General features: G+C 41.7%; 2 protein-coding genes across 6 annotated transcripts in view; both read right to left on the reverse strand.

Moving 5' to 3' along the window:
* HYKK (hydroxylysine kinase) lies at window positions 1-9,729 on the reverse strand. Of its 5 annotated transcripts, XM_058811170.1 has the most exons (7): window positions 9,685-9,729; window positions 8,050-8,238; window positions 4,542-4,621; window positions 3,909-4,246; window positions 3,038-3,180; window positions 1,052-1,235; window positions 1-510 (listed from the first exon to the last, which is right to left on the reverse strand). In XM_058811170.1, the coding sequence occupies exons 2-7, from the start codon at window positions 8,161-8,163 to the stop codon at window positions 47-49; spliced, it is 1,323 nt and encodes a 440-aa protein (XP_058667153.1). In that variant the 5' UTR covers window positions 8,164-8,238; window positions 9,685-9,729; the 3' UTR covers window positions 1-46. The 5 variants fall into 5 exon arrangements, with proteins under 5 accessions (XP_058667153.1, XP_058667157.1, XP_058667156.1 ...); XM_058811174.1 differs by lacking the exons at window positions 8,050-8,238; window positions 9,685-9,729 and adding an exon at window positions 6,414-6,455; XM_058811173.1 differs by lacking the exons at window positions 8,050-8,238; window positions 9,685-9,729 and adding an exon at window positions 6,411-6,455.
* Window positions 9,625-26,107, reverse strand: part of IREB2 (iron responsive element binding protein 2) — a 20,731-nt gene continuing 4,248 nt past the window's right edge. Inside the window, exons 4-22 of the mRNA XM_058811169.1 lie at window positions 25,003-25,140; window positions 22,729-22,941; window positions 21,083-21,152; window positions 19,883-20,066; window positions 19,178-19,317; window positions 18,635-18,806; window positions 17,468-17,568; window positions 16,917-17,033; window positions 15,602-15,761; window positions 14,655-14,790; window positions 14,004-14,088; window positions 13,248-13,404; window positions 12,858-12,982; window positions 12,451-12,555; window positions 12,050-12,192; window positions 11,455-11,602; window positions 11,243-11,365; window positions 10,541-10,726; window positions 9,625-10,036 (exon numbers count right to left, since the gene is read on the reverse strand). Coding sequence (XP_058667152.1) covers window positions 9,926-10,036; window positions 10,541-10,726; window positions 11,243-11,365; window positions 11,455-11,602; window positions 12,050-12,192; window positions 12,451-12,555; window positions 12,858-12,982; window positions 13,248-13,404; window positions 14,004-14,088; window positions 14,655-14,790; window positions 15,602-15,761; window positions 16,917-17,033; window positions 17,468-17,568; window positions 18,635-18,806; window positions 19,178-19,317; window positions 19,883-20,066; window positions 21,083-21,152; window positions 22,729-22,941; window positions 25,003-25,140 — 2,614 coding nt within the window. The 3' untranslated portion in view covers window positions 9,625-9,925. The remainder of the gene's footprint in view (window positions 10,037-10,540; window positions 10,727-11,242; window positions 11,366-11,454; window positions 11,603-12,049; window positions 12,193-12,450; window positions 12,556-12,857; window positions 12,983-13,247; window positions 13,405-14,003; window positions 14,089-14,654; window positions 14,791-15,601; window positions 15,762-16,916; window positions 17,034-17,467; window positions 17,569-18,634; window positions 18,807-19,177; window positions 19,318-19,882; window positions 20,067-21,082; window positions 21,153-22,728; window positions 22,942-25,002; window positions 25,141-26,107) is intronic.

The raw sequence follows: 26,107 nt of genomic DNA on the forward strand, positions 1-26,107 counted from the left end.
CGCCTTTATTGCTTTATTTATCCCCAGAACCTCAGCAGCCTCGGACCTACGGGGCAGGTGCGTGGTGCGTGTACGCCTGGGCAGTCTCAAACCACTTCTTCTCCACAGCTTCCTGGCCCACCTCGAACATTGTCATTAAGTGTTTCCAGCCAGTTTTTGCCGTGATTGTGAGGTACGCCTTGTTCTCTGGGTACAGAAGAGCTGTGTGGGCAGCGATGACGAGGGACTGTGCAAACCTCCCACTCACCAGGAGAAAGAGGGCACCTCTCTCCTCAGCAGTGAGCGGCAGGATGCTTTCAAACCCTGCGAGAACATGTCCCCCAACACTCAGAGGGTCTGGGCTCTCAATCATCATGTACATGATGGCTATTGCAACCTCAAACACGTAACAACCATAACTCATGTCGCTGAAGTCCAGGATGCCAGACACTCTGTACTGGGGATTCTCCAGGGAAGCAGAACAGGAGTCTACTAGAATGTTGTGGTCATTAAGGTCTCCATGATTGATACCTAAACACAGAAGAAACAGAAACAGTATTTAATAATTATTAAACAGCTGAAACAGCTTTGGGAAGATGCATGTCAAACTAACACTCAGCTACAAAACCACACTAGTCCCCTGCAGCAAGTGCTGCCTGTCACACATTTACTGCTTCCCATGAAGCACTCCTGCACTGCCAGATAACCGACAGCAGCAACTAGAAAAACTGTCACATCATCATCAGTATCAATGTCATTTGAATTCCAAAATTTTGATTAAGTGGGCCTTTATGAAAGGTAGCACTGTACTCCAAATATATTTAGTAAGCTGATATGACAGCATGAAAACCATAAACTTAACTGGGAGGAAACTCATCAGAAAAATAAAGAACTGACCCTGACTGGACAGAACATTCCTCTTGGCTTACTCTGTGCTGTGTCCATGTCAAGGCTAGGGAAAAGAGATTTACTTTTTTTGCTGTTTTTGTTTTCCTTCTCTACAGAGCCAAACTCCTGTATGAAATTTCTGTGTCTCCGTTCAACATAATTACAAGGAGAATAAAATACTCACATGCTCGGAAACTGCTGAGCTTGGGTATTACTTTGCCTTTGAACTGCTCAATAACTTGCTCCACCACTGCACGGTATTTGTTCTGGCCCAGGGCATAAATGTACTGATCTAGAAGAGGAACATTTGCCAGATTCCAAATGAACTGACCTCGATGCAGACTTTTTACTGATGGATGCTGGAATTTCTTTGGAAAAAGCACACAATAATATAGGCATAAGAAAAATTGCAGACTATATGATTAAAGGGCTTGATTCAAAACCTCTGTTAATTTTAACAGGTTTCTAGTAAGACTCACTGAAAAGCACCATGAGTTGGACTGTTGTTTTTTATCAAGTAAAAGAATAACCTGAAGAATGATTAAAGCAAGCATCTCAATATCTACATACAGCCTGGATGGTTTTTCCCCATGGTTTAGGTATAAAGGTTATCTAAAGTAATTTGAATAATGTAAAACTGCTGTTAACTGTCCATAGGGTGACGTAAGAGTGGCAACTTTGAGACTCTCTCAAGGCCAGAGTCCCACTCAGCTGTGCTCAGCCTGCACAGCTGGTGCTGCAGAAAGCTGTGGGAGCAGCAGAGACACAAAACCTGCCAGCATGCTGGGAGCAGGCACACTCTGTGCTTTAAGGTGGGACCTTTGGGGCACAAGCCTTGGGAACAGCTGGTGTGTGGAAAATCCTGAGCACAGCAGTTTATGGAGACACTGACCATGGCTTTATGCTCATGAAAATTTGCTTTTGTACATCCAGGCCTCACTACTTTAAACATACAAGGTCCTTAACCCCATCTCCCTAGCAAATGGTTTGGAACATGACATTCAAAGAGGAAAAGCATCTCTCCCACGCCATGCTTATCTTGGACTCCTCAAATGCTTATTAAGATGACCCTGGGCCAGGCTGCATCAGTGCATAGGGCAAATTAAAAAAATAATTCCCACAAGAGTAGCTGGCTTCCTTTTAAGAAAAAAACTACAATAACTATGTTTGAAATTAGAGCTCTTAAAGATCACTAAATGACAGTCAAAAGTTGATGGTGTATGAACAAGTAAAGAACAAGACTAAGCCTAAACCACCTTGGTGGATGATAATCCATGTGTTAAGAGAATAAAGAGCCTTTTCTATCAGAATTTCTTCTTATTAACTACTTCCTCCTTAGCAGGATCAGTCACAGCATATTTTGAGACTAGCTCATTTAACCACATTTTAAGAGTGTGACCAGTGTGTCAGAAGGCAACAGTAAGTTATCTATCACAATTGAAAATGCTCTTGTAATTTAAGAATGTGCTTAGTAAAACTGGCAATTCACATTTCATAACTGTCTGAAGCTGGCAGCCAGAACATGAGAAGGAAAGGTTAATGAAAGGTTAATAAGTAATGCGAGGTCTTTCATGTATCAAACTCAGTACTGGCTGATTGATCAGCTTTATTATCCTGTGTAACTACAGAGTAAATAACTTAGTTTGCATTAAGACTGAGTGGAAGTGATGCAAATGAGAAGTGTCACAGATCTCTGCTGGCACTGTAGGAAGGGTACCAATGTGAAACAGTCACAGTGCTAACGAAGAGAAGAAAGTCAGCAAGTCAAAAGGAATTCAGAATAATAGATCAGCCAGCCAGCTGAGCACTACACAAACATCCTTTAACACAAGCTTGGTGTTCTGTTCTTCTAATTCAAACACCCTAGGGTTATTCTCCTTTATTTGCCAGGTTTGAAACATTAACAGGTGAGCTCTGCATATATAAAAACAACTCCTTATCTCCCTATTCGTGGTACAAAAATGCACTGCAGGAGGATCACCAGTACCAGTCACTTGTCATGTACTTGGGGAAAGGCTTTAGCCAGCTTGGAGGCTGAGCCATGGGTCACTGACACCTGCAGTCACCAACTTGCATTTTGCAGGTCTGAAGGCAGGCAGCAAGCACGTGAGCAAATGCTGCAGAGACAGGGATTGAGAGAGAAGTGTGAGGCTAAAGCACGAGAACTCACCTCTGAGAGCACTTTATCCACACTGGCAGCAAGCCTCCCAATCTCATACAGAATCTGAGCATTGGTAGTGATTTTTGCTACTGGTGTGCCTGGCAGGTAAGTCAGCAGTCTGACCATGTACTTCTTGCTCCCAAGTCCAGTACCTGACAAGGAGAGATGCAGTTAGTCACTCTGCTGTGTGCTGAGTAACAGTTAATGCAAGAGGCAAAAAAGGTGTACCCCAGTGTAGAAGTTGTCAGATGTAACTCATAAAAATGCAAAGATTTCATTTACCAGAATGTTGTGTAATAATGTACAAACCTTAACACACTTAGAAAATCTATGCTGAGAAAAACTCAGCACCAAGCAGGGTTGCTCCAGTGCCTGCACACTCCCACATAAAGTTTTGCAGCAGAACAGGTCTCAGGAATCCCAAATGTTGCTCAGAAGTTACAGTGACAGTAAAAGCTAAATGCCAACACAATTTTTCTTCCAAGCACTATTTAAGCAATTTATTCTGGCTTCAGAGGTGGGCTAGAACTGTATTTTACACCACTCTGAATGCTAATAATTTCAAGCAGCATGTAGTTAATGAGGCATTTTTAACTTTTCCTGTGCATGGACACATGTCAGATAAATGTTTTCTCCAATTCCTTAAGCTGAAGTGTTTTCCTAAGTGTTCTCCTAGTTAATTATTATTCTCTCTGAGTTACTTTGCTTCAGGTATTTAACTTTGGACTGTTATGGCTGGAATCCAGGTCACCTGATGCATATCCCTGGTATTCAAACACAAGCCCAGAGTTCCCTTTAGCATACACAAGGTGTGCCATATGACAAGCTACAGCCAGCTAAGGGTGAGAGTGGGGCAGTACAGGTGCCCACGGTGGCTCACCTCCCGATTCCAGAGACATTATTTGACCATCTTTTGTCAGATAAGGAGTAGCTGAAGGGAAGCCTTGAGCATTGAGAAACATCATGGCCTGGGTCTGCACTTCAATGAGCTCAGGCTCCTGGCTGTCTTCTGAATTGGTGATTTTGAGGACATACTCATCAGCACCTCCAGCTGAGACACGCACGTGGAAGTTCTGATCGTCATAGCTGGGGAGTGAGCTGATCCAAGATACCTTCAAGCCAAACACCCTGTCAACCAATTCAGCTGCCCCTCTCTCATCAAACGTGGGCTTGGTCAAGGTCTGGGGCTGACAGTCATTTCCAGAAGACATTGTGTCTCTAGGACAAAAAGAAAAGCTGGATGATCTGATCTGTATTCTGACACCAGAAGCAGTAATTACTGTAACAAAATGCATTCAGCCACTGGGGAAGACTTTCCTTCATTTATTAAACAAGCAAAGAAAACCAACCTCCTGTGCCAGCTCAGGTTTCTTACATCATAGCTTATCAAATACTTAGGCTGCAACCCCTCCAAAGAAAGACTGCTAGAGAGATGCACTCAATCTGTTCAGAATAGCAGACATGAAGTGCTTATTAACCAAGCTTTTATTCTCATTTCTAGCAGCAGCCTAACCTGGTATTGTTGATGGTTAGGAATGACTCCCTCAGGAGCAGAGTTGCTGAATCCCTGATCAGGCGGTCTTCAATTCGTGCCTGCAAAAGGCAAGAATTATTTTAGTAAATCATACCGTTAAAGCTGATTAAATCTTTCTGCTTGGTCACGGCCTTGCAAATTCCTGTGCTGAGACAGGCAGCACAAACCTGCAGACGCTCGCTCGTCTCTCGCCTGCCCAGCTGCAGGAATCTCGAGTCTCCCCAGACGAGCGCAACCCTTGGACTCCTTGTGAGCCGCGCCAACCTTTGCCCAGCCCGGGGAGGCCGAGGGGCTGCAGCAGCCGCCGTCAGCAGCGGGGCCCGACCGGGCCGGCCCCCGCCTGCCCCGCTGGCTCCGGAGCGCCCCGTGCTCCGCGGAACGCGGGGCTGCGCCCGCTCCGAGCGCGCCCGGGGCTCCCGCGCTGCACCCGGGCCCGGCCGCGCCTCCCGGCGGCACCGGAGCGTCCCCGCAGCGCCGGAGCGCCGCCCCAGGCCGTGAGCTTTGTTTGTCTCCACGGCACGAGAGAGGAGGAAAGCTACGACTTCCTGTCACAAAGGCGAAACGCTTAAAAAATCCTGTATCCGCAGCGGGCAGGAGGGAAGACGTCCGCTTTATTCTTCTTTAAACCCTTTTATCATCACACCACATCAAAATCTCTGCCAAATGCTTAGACTGACGACTACATATAAATATATATAACAAACCTGAGGCATCTTGCTCAGGATGTCCTTTGTACTGTCCCAGAGAAAGTTTTTACTGGGGCAATAGGTCTACTCCTAGAAAATTTGACCCTTAATGAAAATAATGACAAACCTTAAGATTAATATAGAAATATCTTCTGAAACTCCTAAAAAACAAAGGTAATCTGCTATATTTGATGTCCTGCTGTGACAGAATCAGGAACCTAAAGAAAAGGGAATTTAGGAAAGACATGCTGAAGAACACCCAACAAACCGCCTCCCCCCAAAACCCAAACAACACCTAAGGTATCTTAGGTAAATCAGTTAAAAAGCCTCTATCACAAAATTTCAGTATTGTTTGTAATATTAGGGACCCCCAATTGAAAACATTATCTTCATCAAATGCTTATTTTAATCAAATAGGGAATTTAGAAAACAGAAACTATTTTCCCAAGAAACAATTTTTTTTCTCTGCAATTTCGGAACAGATGTTAAAAGTAATTGACCAACCCTTCTCACCAGAGATCACAAAATTAAGGGGTTTTTTTCCACAAAGAATAGAGCTCTGTAAAACATTTAGGGTTCCCTCTCCTGATATCTGAGGCCCTGAAGCTTTAGCTCATTGGAGTAAAATCCATACAGCGGGAAAGCATTCTTGCTGTGTTTAACATAGCTGGTTACAGAAATGCACTCCTGAGCTCTGCAAACAAGATAACAATGCACTTTGCAGAGCTGTACTCCTGACTCTTGCTTCAGTTGCCAGCCTAAACTGCAAAAGCAAAGACCCATAAACTTCTGTGCTTCTCCTGCCTGCCTGGTACTCTGGGGGAGCTCACTGTGGTTGTGAGGCAAGGCAGGGTTTGAAGGTTGTACTTTGGCCTGTCTTATTATCTGAAGAAAGAATAATTTAGCATCCATGAGTTGAACTCCACAGTCTAATGCCTGTGCTGAAAGTGAGGGTTGAAGTAGGTTAGTGGTGGACAACCCCAAATCGCTTGTGAGGATCTTATCAGAGTTGCAACCTTGGGCAACAGCTTGCTTTAATACAGAATTTAATCTAGATTCTAAATGAGACATTTTTCAGAAGGGAAAGGAAAAGTTGTTGTCTTATATAGCAAGAGGTCTATTATCATTATGGTGCAAGGATTCCATATCACCAGTTTCATACCACCTCGATGTTTCTCGTAGGCACCTCCTCTAAGCAGGGACTGTTCCTGTCCTTACAGCAGCCAACTGACTGCAGATGCCACCAACCCACTCTTTTATACCACTGCTCTTATTGGCTACAGGTGTGGCCTGTTAACATCAGGCCTGCTCCTAATCTTTGGTAATTAGTTCAGCTGCAACTCTTTAGGAGACAAGATTACATTCTGTACCACATTCATTTACCCATACTGTATTCCCCTACAAAAATTTATTTAAAAAGCATTTGATATAACATCCAGAGGGGTGTCCAGAGCACAGCTAAGCCAGAGAACATCCTCCTACAGCAGCTAAGCATGCTTTGTGCTTGTGAGCCCACACTCACTCCTAACAAGTAAATGGAACATGCATTATGATATAACACACAATATTATCCCTCTTTTATTCACCCTGCCCCTTCACATACAGTACCCTTTTAAGTGTATTTCTTACTATCTATTCAAAATAGACAGTAACATACAACAACTGTCATATAATTTTCTTTATTAAAAATAATTTACAACATTGGTAACATTGTATGCACAATTTTCATCAATTAAACTTAAGATATATCTATGCAATACTTACTGAACTTAAAACAGACTGTTCTGTTGGCTTTAAACAGCAGACAATGATTTGCAGTTGCTTAAATAGGATTAATATACATAGCTTCTTGTCCTCATACTTAGGTGTAAAATGTATAAACATCAACACTATCCCAAAGCTTTGTAGTTTGGGATGGGGAGGAAGAGGGAAGCAAGAAGAGAAAACATTTACAAAAATTTCAACAAGATTCTCCCCCCAAATCCAAATGGAGAGAGGTCTAGGTTAAATACATCTAACACACTGAGTCACTTCTCAAACAGGTACACATCCTCCTACACTTCAGGATACTAAAGAGAGGTCTAAGTGAACGTTTGGTGTGTGAGCACAGCAATCCTGACTGTCCCAGGCCCTGCCAGAGGGCTCCTGCCCAGCTCTGGCCCTCAGGGTCCCAGCAATGTGTCCAGAGTTAAATGTCCTCATTGGCTGCTGGCCCCCTGAGCTGCACTCTGCACAGGGGACAGGGAGCAGGGCTGTTCCCACGGCTCACAGCAGATGGGGCATGGGCAGAGCTGTCCCACAGAGCCCCCCCGCCCCACAGGGAACGGGCCCAAGGGTAGGAGCCAGCCTGCACACCTCAGAGAAGCCAGACTTGGGCTTGTGGAGAGCTGCACCTGCTGCAGCTACAACAGGAGCCTCCAGCTGGGCAGCCCCTGTGCCCAGGCACAGCTCAGAACTTCTCTCTCATGGACTACAAGACATTAGTGCAGCAGAATCAAAGCAGCTGCTAAGGTAATGAAGCCCCATTTCTCTAAAAGGAACTGACCTGCTTTACTGGTGACAACTTGCAGGTAAGTCACGTGCCCTGAAATTGTATTTCACCTCATCAATCTGCCTTGACATGGCTTGGATTCCTGTCTCCTGAAGCATGGAGAAAGGGCAGGGGGCTATGTTTCCTTCAAGCATTAGTAAATAGGCATGGAGTTGCAGTTGTATTATCTGCATGAGGCACCATTATGTATCAGCACTAAATTTCCATTTTCTCCCCAGTAACATTTCCTTGAACTAAATCAAGAATATACCTTTGAGCTGGGATAAAATAGCATTAGACACTGTTGTACAAGAAGTAGGATCTGCCCAGTCACTCTGGATAGAATCAATGGAAGTGTACCACAGAACAGGAACTCGTTCAGCATTCAGTTGAATAGAATATTCATTGATTTATCCCCCCTTAGGAGTGGTAGGAGTCACCGGAATGGTTCTCATCTTACCTAAAAGAAAATCACATCAAACTAGTGAAATATAAAAACAGATTAAACAGAACTTCAAACTTTAGTGAACTTTGTCTAACAAAACAGAAAAATAGGTATTAAATTTATGTCAATCAAATTAGTTTGGCTTTTGAAATGTCAAAAAATTAATACACTGTATTGATATAATTATGCAAGAGGTTTGGGGTATTTTGGGTTCAGGGCTTATTTTAAAGGAATGTCAAACATACTATTTAAAGATTTGAACAGTTCATCTGTTAGTTCACAAGTCAACTATTTCAGTATCTGGTTATAAATTAAAAGTACATGTAAATAAAGCTAATATAGTCCTCTTGAATGTTTTGATATTTAAGACAATATTTATCAACAACAAAAATCCTTAAAGCAAAATCTTGACAATTTATAGGCAAATATTGCAGTTTTGTTCTTCAGCAGAAATTAAACTCTACACAAACTGTAAGTGGAGTTATGAAGCTTTTCAAGACAGGAGCACAGGAAGAGCCCGCTGGAGCTGCACTCACTGCACAGCTCAGACAGCACCAAAGCTCTGGCAAGTGGGAGCACAAGCCATGCTGCAGCTCCTCCAATAAGGGCTGTGAACAGGGGCTGACAATCCCAGCCACAGCTACTGCAGTGCCATGAGAGCCAGGTTTGTTCAGTGCTCCAGGCTCCTCCTCAGGAGGGGATGCTCTGTGAGAGCTGGGAGCTGCCAGCACAGGAGAAAGCACTCAAAGGCAGCGTGGCCATCTGGCTCTTGGACATCTGACACGTGTCATGTATTAGACAGGTTGTATTTAAAGCAGAGGAATTTAAACAGCCCTAGCAAATGTTTTAAAAGGCTTTAAAGGTTAAAACATTACAAGGAGGTACTTTGATGATATTGCAGAGAGCACAATAAAAACAGATGTCACAAATGACAAGTGCATCCCTTGAAGCAGATGTGACAAACTTCAATTGAAGAGCATGAAGAAACATAGCTTAACCTGCATGAATGATACAACTGGGAGATTTGTCTTTAAATGCAGAAATGTTTCCCATATTTCTAAGCACACAGAATTTCACATATTTCATAGCTTGAGCAGTTTAAATCTGGATCCAGAGGAAATATAATCCCATAAAGGTAAGGAAGTCAACATCTGTGATACAGGATACCATGAGCCTCATGTGGACTGCTTTTTATTCAGCCCATAACCTCAAGAAATTGAAAACTCGGTATCTTTTTTAAGCTCTGGTTGAGGAAAATAAAAAATCTGTTTGGCCTTTAAAATTCTATGCCATCTGCTACTCTTAAACCAACAAACAGCAGTACACAGATTTACAGTTGCAAAAAATGAGTGGAAACAACTGCAGAAAATCTTCTTACATAATAATCTTCAGCACAATCAGTTTCAATTTCGCATAGTTTATTTACAAAATGGTCTGATAAAACATCCCCTCCATACTTACAGCTCTCTTGTCACAATACACATGTTGATTTTAGCAATGTTTAATAGCACCATTAGAATATTATTTAAAATCAGAAAGGATCTCGTTGCAGTTACAATGATTCACAATCTTTTACATCCATGGACGAAGTAACTTTGAGCACACTAGGACTGTTTGCAGTTCCACAGTACAGATTCCTGGGTTCACACAAGGCCTTTGCTGAGTTACCAGTTATGTAGGGTACCCAGAGAGTCAGTAGCTACTATAAGAATCTTCGAGCCACAAAGTTCAGACTTCCACCATTCTTGTATAAAGTTATCTCCATACTGTTTTCAAACAAGGCAATCACGCTGAATACTTTTCCAGTGCTTGTCTTCAAAAGAAAAGCAAAAAAGAGAAACCAATTAAGCTTTGCTTTCACTTCCCCGTGCTTATTTCTCAGCCAACATTCTAACCCCAAGTAGTGTTGAACACAAGCAAATTCAGCCCTCTGATGTGCCCCAAGCCTGCTGAGATGGAAGGCAGGCTTGTTGTGGTGCAGCTGGGAGCACAGCACAAATTGTGTTATGGGCTTGTTTACAGAGCATGGAGAGCTGAAGCCTCTCTCAAATCATCACACTTATGAGAGACAAACTCAATTCTACCCTAAGAATGATCAAGAATATCAGGCTGCATACAAAGTTGTGTACAAAGAACACATGTCTATCTACTTTGGGAAACTCCAACAGCCATGACAAACTTCAGGCAGGACTATAAGCTTACCTTCCAAGAGAATTTAGTTCTGTCTTTTCTCGCTGTGCTTTCTATCATCAGAATTAAAGTTTTTTTCTCTGCATCAGAACATTCAACAGAGAAATTTAAAACACTGCAAAGATACCTTAACATCCAATGTCATTCTGGGCAACAAGTCTGGAGGGAACAATATAGAAAATTGCTCTCTGCCAGTGAGTCCCAGAGTACTTGGATTTTCCCCAGGACGAAACTGAAGTGGAGCAATGCCAATTCCAATCAGCTGACTCCTGTGAACCTTCTCATAGCTCTCTGCTAGGACAGCTTTAACACCCTGCAAGGATACAAGCACAGTGAAACACAGCAGGAACCTTCAAACACAGATATGTCCAACATCTCACAATTCAAACTCAAGAGTGCTTTGCACTGAGTCCTTTAAGTACCTTGGTAACATCATTTAGTAGTTTCCCAGCTAGATGGAAGCAAACAAGCCAGAGCAGGCCCATGCAGTGTGAAATGGAGTTTGTTACAGTGACCATGCTGGGGTTAAGGGGACATGAATCAGAGGCTGACTTGGAATATATTCTCAGTATTAGTGGAAATTAGCCTCCAACAATGAGATACTGAACACCCCTTTGAGGCCCAACAGAGGTAGGTCAGCATAGACAAATGCCTGATTTGTCTCAAAGTCTGGTATCCAAGACAGTAAATTACATAATGAGGAAATTCTGACCTATCCTGACTAGTGATTCTGTCCCATGAAGATTCCAACAAAGAAATCATACAATGTGTTTTTAGGTATTTCCAGAAAAAACAAAACCACCCCCAAACCCAAACAAACCAGCAGTACCAGTAGAAAAGGTCCTTTTGCAGCCCAGTCTCTTGAGCTACCCAGTCCATACTTCTTTCCTGCTAGAATAATGACAGGAATGCCTTCCTTCTGGTACAGCTCTGCTGCTTCAAACACATCTAGCTGTGGAATGATAAAATGACACATTTTGAGTGAGTTCTAAACCTGCACTCCCCATTCAAGAATAGCTGTGCAAACAAATATATTCCTACCGTTTGTCCTGATGGGAAGTGAATTGTTTTAGGAGCTGGTTTTCCTATGAACTTATTGAGAAGCTTGATATTTGCAAAGGTACCTCTTGTCATCACAGCATCATTACCTCTTCGAGCCCCATAAGAGTTGAATTCACGAGGTGTGAGTCTGAAATAAAAAGAAAATTGAAAGAAATCAGTTAAAGATGAACTGATTTAAAAGGATATTATGATTTTTTCTTATAATTATTGCAGCATATCAAAGTCTTCAGTGGAAGATGTAAAGAACTGGACCTCCAACAAATGTTGAACTGGACCTCCAACAAAATCATGAACGATGTGCAAATCACTGCTAGGTTATTCATGAGGAAAGCCACAATTTTTAATTAATTTTCTACTATTTTTTATGAAGTGCTGCAAGCAGTGTGGTACTTACAGAAGAATTATTGGGAGACTGCTGTAGGAAACAACCCACTTTACTAATCCTCTTACCATTACTAGCATATTTATTAACATTGATTAAGTATTTTGCTTTTCCACGTGCAGTCTCCCCTTTCTGCAGACAGGCCTTTCTAGAGAAGATGGCAATGCTGGTCAGTTATTCAGCAGGGCTCACCCTTTGCTGGTCAGATACTTGGCAGCAGCACTGCTCCTGGCAATGCTCCCAGCAGGGGAAATGTGATCCGTGGTGACAGAGTCCCCCAGGAACAGCAGCACGTGCGCGTTCTCAACCGCCCGCGGGGGAGCTGCTTCTTTGGCCTGGCAGGTGGGAGGGAACAACAAAAGGAACATTAAACAGTTTCTTCCAGGAACTACAGACATAAAACATATCTGCAGTATAGGAAGGCCCCTGGATGGACAGGCCCCACTCATTCCAGAGACACAAATATTCAAAAAAACTGAGAAATATGAGCAATAATTAAATTTGTTAGTTCAACATTGAAGCTTTGATGTAATAGCTATTCCTTTACTTAAATGCAATGCATACAATCTAGTGGATAGATCCACTCAACTTACAAGTTTATCAAAAAAGGAAGGACATCTAATATAAGTAGATTTTAAATCCCAGGGAAATAAAGTCGACTCTGGTGCTTCCAGTAAATTCCATCGTTTGTTTCCTTTCTACAAGAAAGAAAATTAATAAAGAAGAACAGAAGTTAGTTTATTGTATTTTTACAGTCAAAAACTAAAGACATACTGGTGATTCTATTAATTACTATTATTTAGTAAATAATTTTCTATTACTTATTACAGGTTACATCACTGGGCATTACTTAGGAATTGCTTTTAAATACAAGTACCCATTTCAGTTAAGTCCTCCATTACTATAACAAATAAATGGCAAACCAATCACATTCAACTGCAAGATATTACAGCTACAATGAAATGCAACATTTAAATTATGTAGAACAGACCACCCTTACCTCCATCTTTTCTTTCAATTCCTTAAACATGGATGATATCACTCGCTCTTCCTCCACTGTGTGAAGTTCTTGTCTTGTGGGCCAAATATCTCGTAAGTAAATACTCTTGCCATTAAAGCCAGTGCCTGAGTAAGATTTTAAACACAATAAGCTATTAGACTTGAGATTTGTATTAGGATATAGATGTGTATATATTCAGGCCTGCAGAGATGGTACCAGATAGGCAAAGAATTTGATCGGTTAAGTGAATGCTTTGCTTTAGCCATGAGCAAACCAAATATGGCTGTGCTTTCTCTTCAAATGTATTGGCTCTGGGTGCTGGAATCATGTGCAGAAATGTGTGCCCATGTGCAGCAGCTGCAGAAGCAGAAGCTGTAGGAGAACACTCACCCAAGGGCTCCGTGTCGAAGTCGATGTGCACGGTGCCCGCGATGGCGTAGGCCACGACCAGCGGCGGGGACGCCAGGTAGTTGGCACGGACACAGTCACACAGGCGGCCCTCAAAGTTCTTGGTGCCAGACAACACCCCACAGGCAACCAGATCTCCCTGAAAGGCAGACCCACACACACTGCTCCAGAGCTTGGAGTGCTTCAACAGCTTATGCTATTTCTATTGACTAGGTCAGATGTGCTTTTAGCACTGCACTTCAAATATTTACTCTGACACAACAACTGAAAGGCATTTTGCTCTCTCTCACTACCCTTCTCATTTTCTTTTTTGACCCTCTGATGTGCTCTCCTGTCACTTCATTCAACTCCTCTCCTGCCATTTATTTATTTTCCTTCTGCTTCAGAAGAGAAAAAGCTGTAGCTGTTTAGAAAGTGCTGGTTAAAATTATTCAAGCAAATAGGTCTCTAAAACCCTCCACTTATGATACAAAATCTACACAATGCATCTTCTGCAAGATTAGATCATATGAACTTATCTTGTAATTTATAACTGTATTTTAGAAATACCACTTATTACATTTATTTTACACAGCAATGAATTGGCATGGTCTCCCTCTAACAAGCAAATACACCAACACAATCATGTTAAGCCCAAACCAAAATTGAAGTGTACTTTGCATGGATTGCTGTATTTCTTGATTGCTTAACTGGGTGAGAAATACATTTCTGTGTTCAACAAGCCAGCCAGAACTTTACCTGTTTTATTGCATTCCTGATGGCTTCTGGCAAAGGGGCCGTGTTCCCAACACAGGTGGAACACCCATAACCAACAACCTCAAACCTGCATGGGAAAAACCAATCAAGTCACACATGGTCATGGGGAATCTGTTAACATAACTGCTTTTCCTTTTATTAACAATCTCCAAGAATTTTTTTGTCCCTTGATAGTTAAGACTTTTTAGAAAATTAACAACAGGCACTATATGTCACTGATGCAAACCACAGCTGGGCACTGTTACAGAATATTGAACATATTCTGTCACTGCTACAGAGCAACCAAAACCATTAACTAAACAACCCCTGACAGCAGCAATGATAACAGAAGACAAATACAGACTGTCCTGACAAATTTGCATCCAGCTTCCACTTTCAGAATACATCATCAAGTACATCCTGTCCTGTAAATCACTTAAAATGAAGTAATTTGTGACTGGAAAAACAGCTCTGATGTATTAGAGCTACATGTAATAAATTCTGAAGTGGGAATACAATGAAGCAGAATAATTTTAAGTCAGCAAGGAAGCAAACCAGCAATCTATGAAGTTAGGAACTAGCCAGCCCCAAATGAACAGCAATCCTATTGATCAGCCCATACAACCCCTGTATGCAGCACCTGCCCAGACTCACCCAAGCTTGCTGAGGTATGGCAATACTCCACTGGAACTGAGGTAATGTGTGACCATGCCACTGCCAGGGGATAAACTTGTTCTGATGTAGGGCTTCACCTCGAGGCCAGCCTCAACAGCTTTTTTGGCCAGCAGTCCTACCAAACAAAAAGGAAAAAAGGACACAGATTATGATTTGTATATCCCTTCATAGGACATCTGTATGGTTCTACCTTAGTTAAATCAAGCATAAAAACCCCCTGAGGATTAGACAACTTTCAGTTTATTAAAGTATTCAAGCAATCACTGGCCTGAATAAAGTTTCTTAATGCAGAACAATACCATTATTTTATTCCCATTCCTGGCAGGTAGACACCCATTTTACTTTCTCTAAGACAAATCTCTTTACCATGTTCTAGCTCACAGTGCCAATCCATTCAGCCTCCACAGACAGGCCACACAGCCCTAAGAGGATGCTCACCTTGGCCACAGAGGATCTTAAAAAGAGGAGAGCAAGGTCTGACAGATGAGCTGTTCCAGCAAAACCATCTGCAGCTGGCAAAGGTGTGGCAGATACCCCCAAGCAATGACAGAAGGACTGCTCAGCAATACAGAGTTCCTGTGCTGGCTGGGGATGACAGCTCATCATCCAGGACAGGCCTGAAGCTAAAGCCCATCTCCTGCAGCACTATGGCACTGTGCACTGACAGGAGCCCTAGAACTGGCTACTTGCTGTCATACTACCAAGTGTAAAGATTTTATAATTGCTCTCCTTAATACTGCTTTAGGGGACAAACTCAAAATGTATTATGGAAAAGCAACTTTCCCTACATAACCTAGCCAGAACCTACAAGCTAAGGCTACAAGTCTGCAGTTTCAAACCTGTAAGGAGAGCCTACAAAAGTGAAGGTGAGGGCTGTGAAGCATGGGAGCACCATTAAGGCGCTGAGCTCTCTGGTCCCAACATACCTGCAGCAAGCATGACAGATGGATTGCAATTGTTTGTACAGCTGATGACTGCAGCAATGACAACGCAGCCGTGGGACAGCTTGTATTCATTTCCTTCATACTGAACAGGCACAATGTCATTCTGCTTCTCAGCTGCAATCTGAAACCCTTTAACACCAGACTGGATGACAAAAATTCATGTTAGCAGTTGTTAGAGTACAGAAAGGATGACATTACAACAAGACCAAGTGAACACTGGTTTTCAAATAATACTCAGCTGTGCCACTAGGAACTCTTACATGATTTTAAAAGCAGCACTCAGTTCATGTCCTTGTCTGTACATGGGTCTCAGCCCTCTTCCTTCACAACTGCTTTAACTCTGCAGCAGTTGTGAACAAAGGTCAGTCTGTGTGTGGCTGTTGCACAGCTCACCTTCCTTGTATATATGGAAGAACATCTCCTTAAGCATACATGTCTAGTCTACACAATACTTGTTCCTGAATTAGAAGCATGTCCAAGATTTTAATTGCAAGAGCGTGGTAACTAAACCAGAGTAGGTCCATTAGCAGTTTCCCCACTCACCTGAGTGCTCTTCAGCACTCAAACATCCTCCAGAGGTCCCTTTCAACCTCACCCTTTCTCTTCCACCATCAGCTATGATTTCCCTCCAGCACAAGTGAACCACAGTACCACAGATGAGACTGAACACAGGGTACCACAGGCCTCATTAGAAGCTGTTTTGAATACTGCTGTAAGTCTTGAACATTGATGATAAATGAAATGAAAATGAAGGTACATTTCTACATTAGCTGCACTCTTCAGATACCCATGGATACCCCTAACCAAAACCAGAACCTTCAGAGTAAAAACATTCACTCTGTGAAGACAAATTAAGCCGTAAGGAAAAATCATTTGCTAATGTAAGAACTCAGAACACTCAGCTACAAATCTTGGCAGTCTTTCTGCATCTCCTTTAAGGGTTGATGAGTCTTCCTAGGATAAATTCTGTTTCAGAAATAAAGTAATATAAAACTGTTTAAAAAAACCCTGAAAAAGTGAAAATGTTTGCTAAGCTCACACTATGGATTACCTAAAGTTCCTTCTCCCTAGCAATCTAAACTGTGAAATCAAGGACTTTGGGAAGCTCATGCTCCTGCCAAAGACACCTATGATTTACTCTTGGGATGCCTGTCAAGCAAGCCCAGAACACCCTGGATAAGCAGCTGTGTAGCAATAAGGAGGTCTCAGTAGGTACACAAGGAATAGGTAACACAATATTATTTATTCATGTGAATGACAGGAAATATCTTTTGAAGCAAGCATCAGCAATACAAACCTTTTCATTTAAGCAGGCTTGGAAGTCACTTTTCATGTTATTAACAGCCACTCTATCTTGGGATCTCTTGGGGCCACTGACATATGGAATTATAGAACTTAGACTAACTTGCACTACCTAAAGAAACAAAGAAACAAAAAGTGCAGGCATTACAACCCCAGCCCAGCAGTGCATGGAATTTATTCCCAAGACACCCAGGAACTCTTGCTCCAAATTTGAATGCTCTCAGACATCTAGAACATTGGGATTCCATTTTCAACACCACTCACTCAAGAGGCCATTCCTCTTATTCTAAATGTTTTAACATAATCCACAACTTTTCTACCATTCACAGTCCTTGGGATGACTGGAATTCAGTCTCTGTACTGGCATAATGTTACTGTGCTTCCCTTCTTATCCCACCCCCTCTATGTTTTACAAACTCTGCTTTCTCGAAACTCTGAATTAATAAAAACAACTTTGCTGAAAGCAATGAAAGCTACAGTGGGAGATAAGACTGTGAAATCATCAGCAGTTATTTATGAGAATCAAACAACTCCTTTCAAGCATACCTGGGAATACTCAGGCTCTCTGGAAGAACTCTCATAATTTCTAAATAACTTCACAGCTTTAAGATATGCTTCTGTGACTTCAAGCTTGGCCTTATCAAAACCTAAGGAAAGTCATGTCAAACATGAAAGGAGTCACAGTAAAGACATAAATAAAATAAATCACACAACTCACAGACACTCAGATTGTTTTAAGTGTAATATCTAAAGTACTTTTTTTTCCAAGTACACCACTTCCATATCCCAACTTCTATTCAGGAATGACACACTAATTAAAACATTTATAAATCATCACATTTTTTCCTAAATTATCTTGTCTTCTTATGTCAAGGAATAAAATAAGCTATTCCAACTCTAGCAGTGGTAACTTACTAAATTGACAGTTGTGTCCCTGAAGTCCATAAGGCTTTTCTGTGTTAGGGTTCCTTGTGTAATACAGACCCTGTGCTTAGCTGACAATAGGCAGTACTGCTGGCTACTCTTCCAAACCCATTCATCTGCTCTGCACTGATCAGACAAAAACATTTGCTATTGAAAGCATTTAACTCTTATTTGAAAGTGACAGGTTTCAGAAAGTCTCACTCATGAATGAGCTTTTTTTGGCATCTGTCACCCTGTGGTTTCCTGTTTGCAGTAGGTTGATTAGGAACTGACATCTCCTTGCTTAGCTTGAGATGCCAGTGAAATCATGCACTTCAAAGGGAAACATAAACCACTGGGAAAAATCAGAGACATGTTCAGATTTGTTCTGCAGTTTCACTTATTTCTAGTTTTGATTTTGTAGGGAATCTCCAGGTGGTTATGGGATTAATTTCAAATCAAGAAGAGTTATATTCCATACATATTTCAAAATAAATGAAAACTTCCTTAGTATTTTATAGGCTTACATATGCTTCCAAAAACCAGACTCTGGACGCTGAAAAGCAGTGTCATGTTGGTAAATGAGGCATTAGACAAATGGGCCAGACTGGACACAAACCTCAAGCACAAGTCTAATTACATGTTAAATCCACATCAGAACTCTGAAGAAAAGCACCAGATAAGAATTAAGGAGCTTTAAGCAAAAACTCAGTAGTTCTTGCACTGGGCTTTTCTGCAGAGTAAAAAACATCTATTACCACAACTGAAAACCACAATTACAACAAATCCTTGCTTTAGTTTAATATTTACCTGCATGCTTTAAGTGCTTCAATGTCACATTATCAACAGGGAAAAAACTCAGAATAGCACCATATTCAGGACACATATTTGCTATTGTGGTTCGGTCTGCTACGGACAGTTGGGAAACACCACTCCCAAAAAACTCAACAAATTTTCCAGCGACATCAGCTTGTCTAAGATGCTGTTGGAAAGAACACACAATACCTGGTATATGAAGATGTACATTGCAAGCTGTGTTTGTCATAATTCACAAGTCACGAGCATTTGAAACAAAGTTGAAACCCTAATGCCTATGTTTGGAAAAAAAAAATTATTATGAATTATTTTTAGTTAAAGAGGGTCTATAAGCAAACCATTATAGAGGGGAAAGAAAAAAAAACACTTCAAAGGACTAGCAAATAAAAATAGTTAGAGATTAATTGTGGCAGTGCAGAAAGGTACAAATAAAGGTATACTAAAAACACTCCCCTCATTTAATTCATTTCTCAAGCAACACTGGTAGCACTTGCATTAATCTCTCCTCTTTTGTTTGGAAAGGCACTGAACTCTTACCTTGGTGATGCTGAGAACGATGTCTATGGAAGTGGCAAAGGGGCTGACGGTGCCTGTGAGCTCACAGCCCACCACCTCGGGCAGGGGCAGCGTGAGCGGCATTCCCAGCATCGCCGCTTCCGCCTCGATGCCCCCGACGCCTGCAGGGACAGGGGGACAGGCCTGTCACACCTTCACAGCCTCCCTCCGTGTGCTCAGGTCCCAAAAAATAATAAACCCCTTCACACAAAGCCTAAAGACTCATGACAATAAACATATTGCTGCTTTTCTCTCCCAAATGAAGGGCAGTGCTCCATTTCCAACAAGGACACAGTGAGAAATTTACAAGTTCCATTAAACATTTGCACATCAAAAATAGAATCAAGCAAAATATTGCTCAAGTTAAACATCACAGTCAACCAGAAAATATTTTATATCTATAACTAATCTTCTGCGAGAAAAGTAACCTTCACATAAATTTCAGCTGTACAAACCACCTATTTGAATATCAGCTGTTTTTTTGTTTCTCTTTAAATTACGAGGGATTAATTACAATTCTGAATGGAAAGAAATGTTATTCAAGATTACTAATAGACAAAAAAGATTCAGAAGAATAATTAAAGACAGTCTGTTATGCTTAAGATACAAACACCCAGTAGGAAGAAATATTTTTTAGTGAAGCTTTAGTTGCCTTTCCAAGAGCAATGAAGTTGTGAGCATACTTACCCCAGCCCAAGATACCCAAGCCATTTACCATGGTTGTGTGTGAGTCTGTGCCAACCACGCTATCAGGGTGCAGGAAATCCTTCACATCAAAAACCACTCGGGACAAATATTCTAAGTTCACTTGATGTGCTGTTCCAGTCTCAGGTGGAATTATGGAAACATTCTCAAAAACTTTTGAACTCCACTGTAATTTTTCCAAAAGGAGAATAAAAGTTGCATTTTTTTCAAAGCTATATTCAATTCTAAGAACATAACTAAAAAGACAAAATGAAGACACAATAAAAGAGTCCTTGCTATTTACCCAAGTGGCTTTTGTCCCTTTGTCAAACAGAGATGTGTCATCTCCTTGGATACATTCTTAGTCATCAACAAAAACTTTCACTGAATTCCTCTGGAGACTGAAATCAGTAATTCATGCTCCTTTCAAAAGCAGGGCTGCAGAAATCTCTTACCTTCCAGTTCACACAACTGATTACAAGCCCACCTAAGACTGATATTCAGACAACAAAATCTAAGCACTTGTATCTATAGCAGAATTTATATTTATAGCACAACTGAGTTTAGGTTTGACACTCCAGGGTGAAACCACTTGCAAACTCAGGATGGTACATTTAACAGAGTTGACACAGAAACTTCTAACAAGGTTCAGCCTGGCCATTTCCTTCTTTAATAATGTAAAAGCTAATTTGCAACTTTCAGAAAGAAACCTCTAGTCCATATGCATGAAAAGAGTTCTAGATCATTGAAGTGAATTCCAAAACAGAGGATAAGGATCAAACAGGAATGTGGCAGAGCCCTGCCCAGCAGCACAGAAGCTGATGCTCACCACAGGACTTCTGCTGCCCAGTCAGCGAGCAGCCATGGCTGAACACTGGTCTCCACTCAACACTCCCAACTTCAGCAACTTTTGTTAACACAGTTATGGATAAATGACCCTTTCAGCCAGAAACTCACTGTGACCTAAGGCACTGAGCTCATGAAAGGCACTAAAAACACCAGTGCTTCATAAATCCCCACTGACAAGAACCAAATCAGAGTAAACTTTTTTCAAGTTAGAAAGCAAATTTTCTTTTTTTGTTTAATTTCAGATTTGAAAACCTGACATTTCCAAATGATTACATTTATCATCTAAAACCTGAATACATACAAATGACTCTTAAAAAAGCTCAAACCACAAAACCTATGGGTACACAGACATACCTTAAAAAATTGAAGCCTCTCTCTATTTCTGCCAAATTCCATCTCTTGATTTTTTAATACTGTCTCAGGCCTAGAAGGAAAACAAGTTTACAAGTACTGTTATAATTTATTTCAAATTACTGAAGAACAAGTTGTAGTTTTAGTTTGTTTGATGAAAGACTTATTTAAGCCTGCAGAACTCTTTGAAGAGGTTTATTAGAACAAAGACAATTGCTTCCCTGCAGCAAGCTTTCTGTAAACAATGAGATACAGCTGATTTCATATGTGCTGTGTCTGAGAACCTGTTTATTCTAGGTATGGTTCATCTGAAGTGTGTGATCTCAAAAGTACTTGGAGAGATCTATTCCAAGCATGTACTACAGTACACAGAAGTTTTGCTCCCTAGCAGTTAACTCACAGGCTGCACATCTCAAAACTCCATACATTAAAGAACCAAGATGTTCACTAGTTCAATTGTAACTATCCTCCATTTTTGTATTTCCCTCCAAGCCACAAGTTTTTCTTCACCAGTACTCATCAGTACAGTCTCATAAAATGAACTATCTTTTCTTTGCATGTGTTATTTATTAAGATAGTGATACTTGTTGTAACAGAGTAATCCATAATTTAAGAGGAATAACCTCTGCTTTGAGCAGCTTAACAAGGAAGGGAACACACTTGCTTAATACCAGAAAGGGAGTCCTCAATTCCTAGAAGTGTATTTCACTTGGAAGTCATGACCCTTCCCTTTCTTCTCTGCAGCAGGTCAGCAGCTCTCCTGCTTCACCAAGCCCCAAGGGACAGTCAGTGTTCACCTGCAGCTTCATAAATTCCACGGCTGGTGTGCTGTCAAACACCAATGCTGCTGGAAACATCACTGCTCCTGCACTCCTACACCTGTGCTGATCAGGAACAGTCCACATCCATAACAATACCACAGCATTCACACAATATCACTGGGGCATACACATCTGATCAGCTCTTTAATTGTCCACCTGTCCAGCACAGGCAGATAGGGATCTCAACAGCCCAGCAGACAAAGAGGCAGCAGCTGAATCAGGAGGACAATTACACCTAATTGGCACCGGTGGAACAGTGCACAACGACCTGTGTTAGTAACACAGAAATCTGGGAGAGGCACAGACATGAGGCTCCCCTGGGCTACCACACAGGCAGGATATTTACTGAATTTCAAATCACTGACAGATTGACAGTCAGATCCTGTACAGGCTGGGGGATGATGTCCAGGTTAGTTCTTTAAGAGCAAGAGACTTCTGAAAAGTTATTACAAAAATCTATTAATTATTTTTAGACACTAATTAACGCTTCATTGAGTTACTCAATCAGGCTGGCTTTGCAACAGACTGAGAATTACTCCTATGCTTAGTTGTTGTTGTAAAGAAATGAGAGAAGTAGCAATATTTAATTTAAAAGTCACAGCCACGAGTCAATAGGTGGCCATCTGCAGAGTGTAAAAAGCAAAATTTGTAGACTAATTTTATCTGCTGCATCTGACCTTGTTCTAGATACTGAAACAACTTATCCATGGCATGGGTGAAAACTACAGAAGGATGCTTATTAAATAAAAATCCCATTTCCCTGCGCTGTCACAGGCAGCGTTCCACAACACAAAGGTACAAGGCAATTCAGCAAAGGCGCTTCCTTACTCAGGCACAGGCTGCAGGTGGAAGGGGCAGAGGATGGGCGTGTTCTCGATCTGCGCAGGGAAGGGCCCCGGGCTGCGGCCGGCCTCGCACGGGCCCCGGCAGCCGCTGTGGCCCCGGCACGGGGGCGGCTTCCGCAGCGGCGGCTTCAGCGGGGACAGCCGGGCCAGCGGCTTCTGCTCGCCCCCGCCGGGGTTGGGAGCGTTCTGGATTGCACTGCAACATCAAACACGGCACCACTGAGACACTGCCCAACTGTGCTTTGTGTACACGCCCCGCATCCCCCCACTTGTGCTTTTTGCAACCCCTTCAACAGATTATAAAATAGCATCTGAAAAAAGAAAATTCGTTTATTACAACCTTGCTGCAAAGTAAACTGTCGCTGGATAAACTTAGTTAAGTAATGTAGTGTGGTGTGGTAAGAAGTAACCAGAACTGGATTGTCTGAAAGATTAACACCAAACAACTCCTTCCCTTTGTTTGCAACAGACCAGAAATCTTTCTAAACAGAGTTGTAAAGGCTGAACTCTGAGTTTTACACTTGGAAGTTGTGGGACAGCCTCATCCAAATGGTAGACCCTCATCCAAATGGTAGACCCTCATCCAAATGGTAGACTGAATTTACTTCCTTTTTTTTAAGACAGTGCTGTACATGTTCTATTAAAACCACAGAGGAATGATTGCAGGCAAAGCTTTCTCAAGGAATAAACATAACCTGATCATAATTAGGTTTCTTTTACAAATTCTTGAAGGCACAGATAAATTGTATACACTATTCAAGCCAGTCAGAAGTAAGAGAGAAAAGCCAGGGTTTTTTAAAAAATAAAATCCACACAGCACACTAACTTCTATTTGTACAACATTGGGTCTCTGCAGGAGAGCAAAAAAAGCTTATTGTGAAAAACGAATGACTTTCACCTCTCTAATTATTAAATCACAAAATTGCAATTAAAGCCACTGCTTTCTTCTGCCTCAGTAGCACAGCCAGACCCTCAGCTATCCCAAGGGCAGGGTATTGCCTGGCCTGAGCAGATACCTTGTCTAAATCCCACGGCAGGCTGTAACCCACAGATGGGAGCTCTCTACAAAAGCAGCACAAACCACCCTGCAGCCAAGGGCTCCTTATCACAGCCAGCAGCTGCTGAGCCCCCACAGCTCTCCAAAGGGACGCTCCAGAGGCGGATTTATCATTACAAAGCAGCACACAGAGACCTCTTGCCAGCACTTGGTCTGCCTGATAATTTTAGGCTGGCCTAATTGCAAAGGAATCAGCTGTCCCTCTGGACACAGGAATGGACAGAGCACAGAACTGACACAACACATATGCAGCACAACACATCAGCTGCAGTTTCTTGCTCTTCTGACACTCAGTAAACTGAAACCCTGTGAGTATTTGGAAGGCTGACAGAAATGACTCACACATCCATATCCTTTGACCACAGGCTTTTTCTCCATAAACTTTTAAAATTTTCAAAGAGCCTGAACAGTTTATGCAATTCTGCATGGGTTTTGGAAGGTTCCACAATTGAGAGGCAGGGGAGAAGGTGAAGGGAGGCTGCATTATTTAGTATTTACTTCAGCAAACGCTAAACAAAAGCTCCAAGTTTTTCCTCTTGTGTAGTATTTATGTTTCTAGCAAAGGCAGCCCCAGGCTGTATTAATCACATCACTGCCTGTCAGACAAAGAAAACCATGCTGGTAGCTTTCCAGTCCCCTTACTTTTCCAGACTTCTCCAAGTGTACTTCTCTCTCTGAAAATATCCACAGCTTTATTTATCTGGTGTTAAAGCAAAGCCCATAAAAACCCAGACCAGTCACAAGCCATGGGGTGCAATGACAGTCTTTCAAAATGCCTAGGAGAATTGCAGGCCCCTTCTCTGGAGCTGTGACAAGGCAGCCACGTTTGGAAACAAAGTTCTGTTTAACTTGAACAATGAAATCAGAGCAAAGCAAAACAACAAACGCCCTCTGCCTCATTCTCTTGATACATGCTATTTTCTGGAAACCATGCCAGATCCTGTTATTTCAGCAAAATCTTGCCCAGAATTTGGATTATCAGTCAGCTTCACCCTTAAGGCCTCACAAACATTCTTTCTCTCCCCCAAGAGTGCTTATCCATTTTTATCCAGCCCATTTTCATATGCCACCACATCTTGTTTTAGGGATCCACATATGGCAAATGATTTGATGGGATAGTAACAACACTTGAACAAATCCACACTTCAGTGCCAGACAGAAATGTAAGGCTTGTAAAATTAAAAAAAAAAAGTACATTACCATTTGCTGAAATCAATCTGCAGAGAATGGTCAACAGTGAGATCAGTTGGGCAGGCAGGATTGACCTTCACTGGATCTCCTCCAGCATTTCTCACAGCTTCCCTCATGGCAGCAAAATCCACCATTGCTGGGATTCCACTGATGGACAGAAAAACAAAATAGTAAAACATCATGAGACATTAACTCACTGAGAGGCAAAAACTTCTTTTTCATTTTATCCAAGTCTAGAAGTAGCTATATCCTATTTCAGAAAATATACCTGTTATTCTCTCAAGTTTAAAGGACTTGAACCAGTTTTGAAGCCACTGGAGTTGGTATACCCTCTCAAGGAGCAACAGCATGTCTGAAGGCAATGTACCAAAGAAGAACATGGGACCTCTCAAAGATAACCACACTTGTCTCGTCCCATGTACCATGGGACTATCTCAAAGATAACCACACTTGTCTTGTGCCTTGCTTTGCTTCTCAGGTGTGATGGTACTTCAGTACAGAAGTGATCTTTAGGTACTCCTTACCTTTACAACAGAACCTTGATATGCAATCAAAGCTTGTGCTATACATTTAACACCTCAGCCTGTATCATTTGTCTGACAGAGCTATTTCTGAAGCTTGCAGCATTTCACAATATTCATACTGCTGTACAAAACAGAGGCAATGTTTATGGAACACAGTAGCACATAAATCTTATTGGCTTTGCCTGCTAAGCAAATGTTACCTCATTTTTATTATCATCATAATTCCTTCTTAATTATCTCAACAAATATACAGAGTCAGCAAGACAGCTTAAATTGAATATTTGCAAATTGCTGAAGGACTGTCCTTTTAGCTATGCCATAGTCAAATCACTAAGAAAGCTAACATCCAAAGAGCTGCTTTTTCTACATAAGTATCATTCATGGATTCGACTGGATTAGTCATTGTGGACTAAGCAATATCTAATCTTCAATTATCTCAAGGAAGAACTGTCAGTGACAGTGTGAACTGTCAACCATGTGGCTACAGCCAAAACATCACCACTTCCCTTTGTATTCTGGCTCTTATCCTGTAAGATGCTCCTTGCAGGCCAGCAGCTTCAGCCTCACCAACCTGTCCTGAAGCCAGAGCA

Source organism: Ammospiza caudacuta, chromosome 10 (genome assembly GCF_027887145.1).
Source record: "Ammospiza caudacuta isolate bAmmCau1 chromosome 10, bAmmCau1.pri, whole genome shotgun sequence".
NCBI classification, from domain to species: domain Eukaryota; kingdom Metazoa; phylum Chordata; class Aves; order Passeriformes; family Passerellidae; genus Ammospiza; species Ammospiza caudacuta.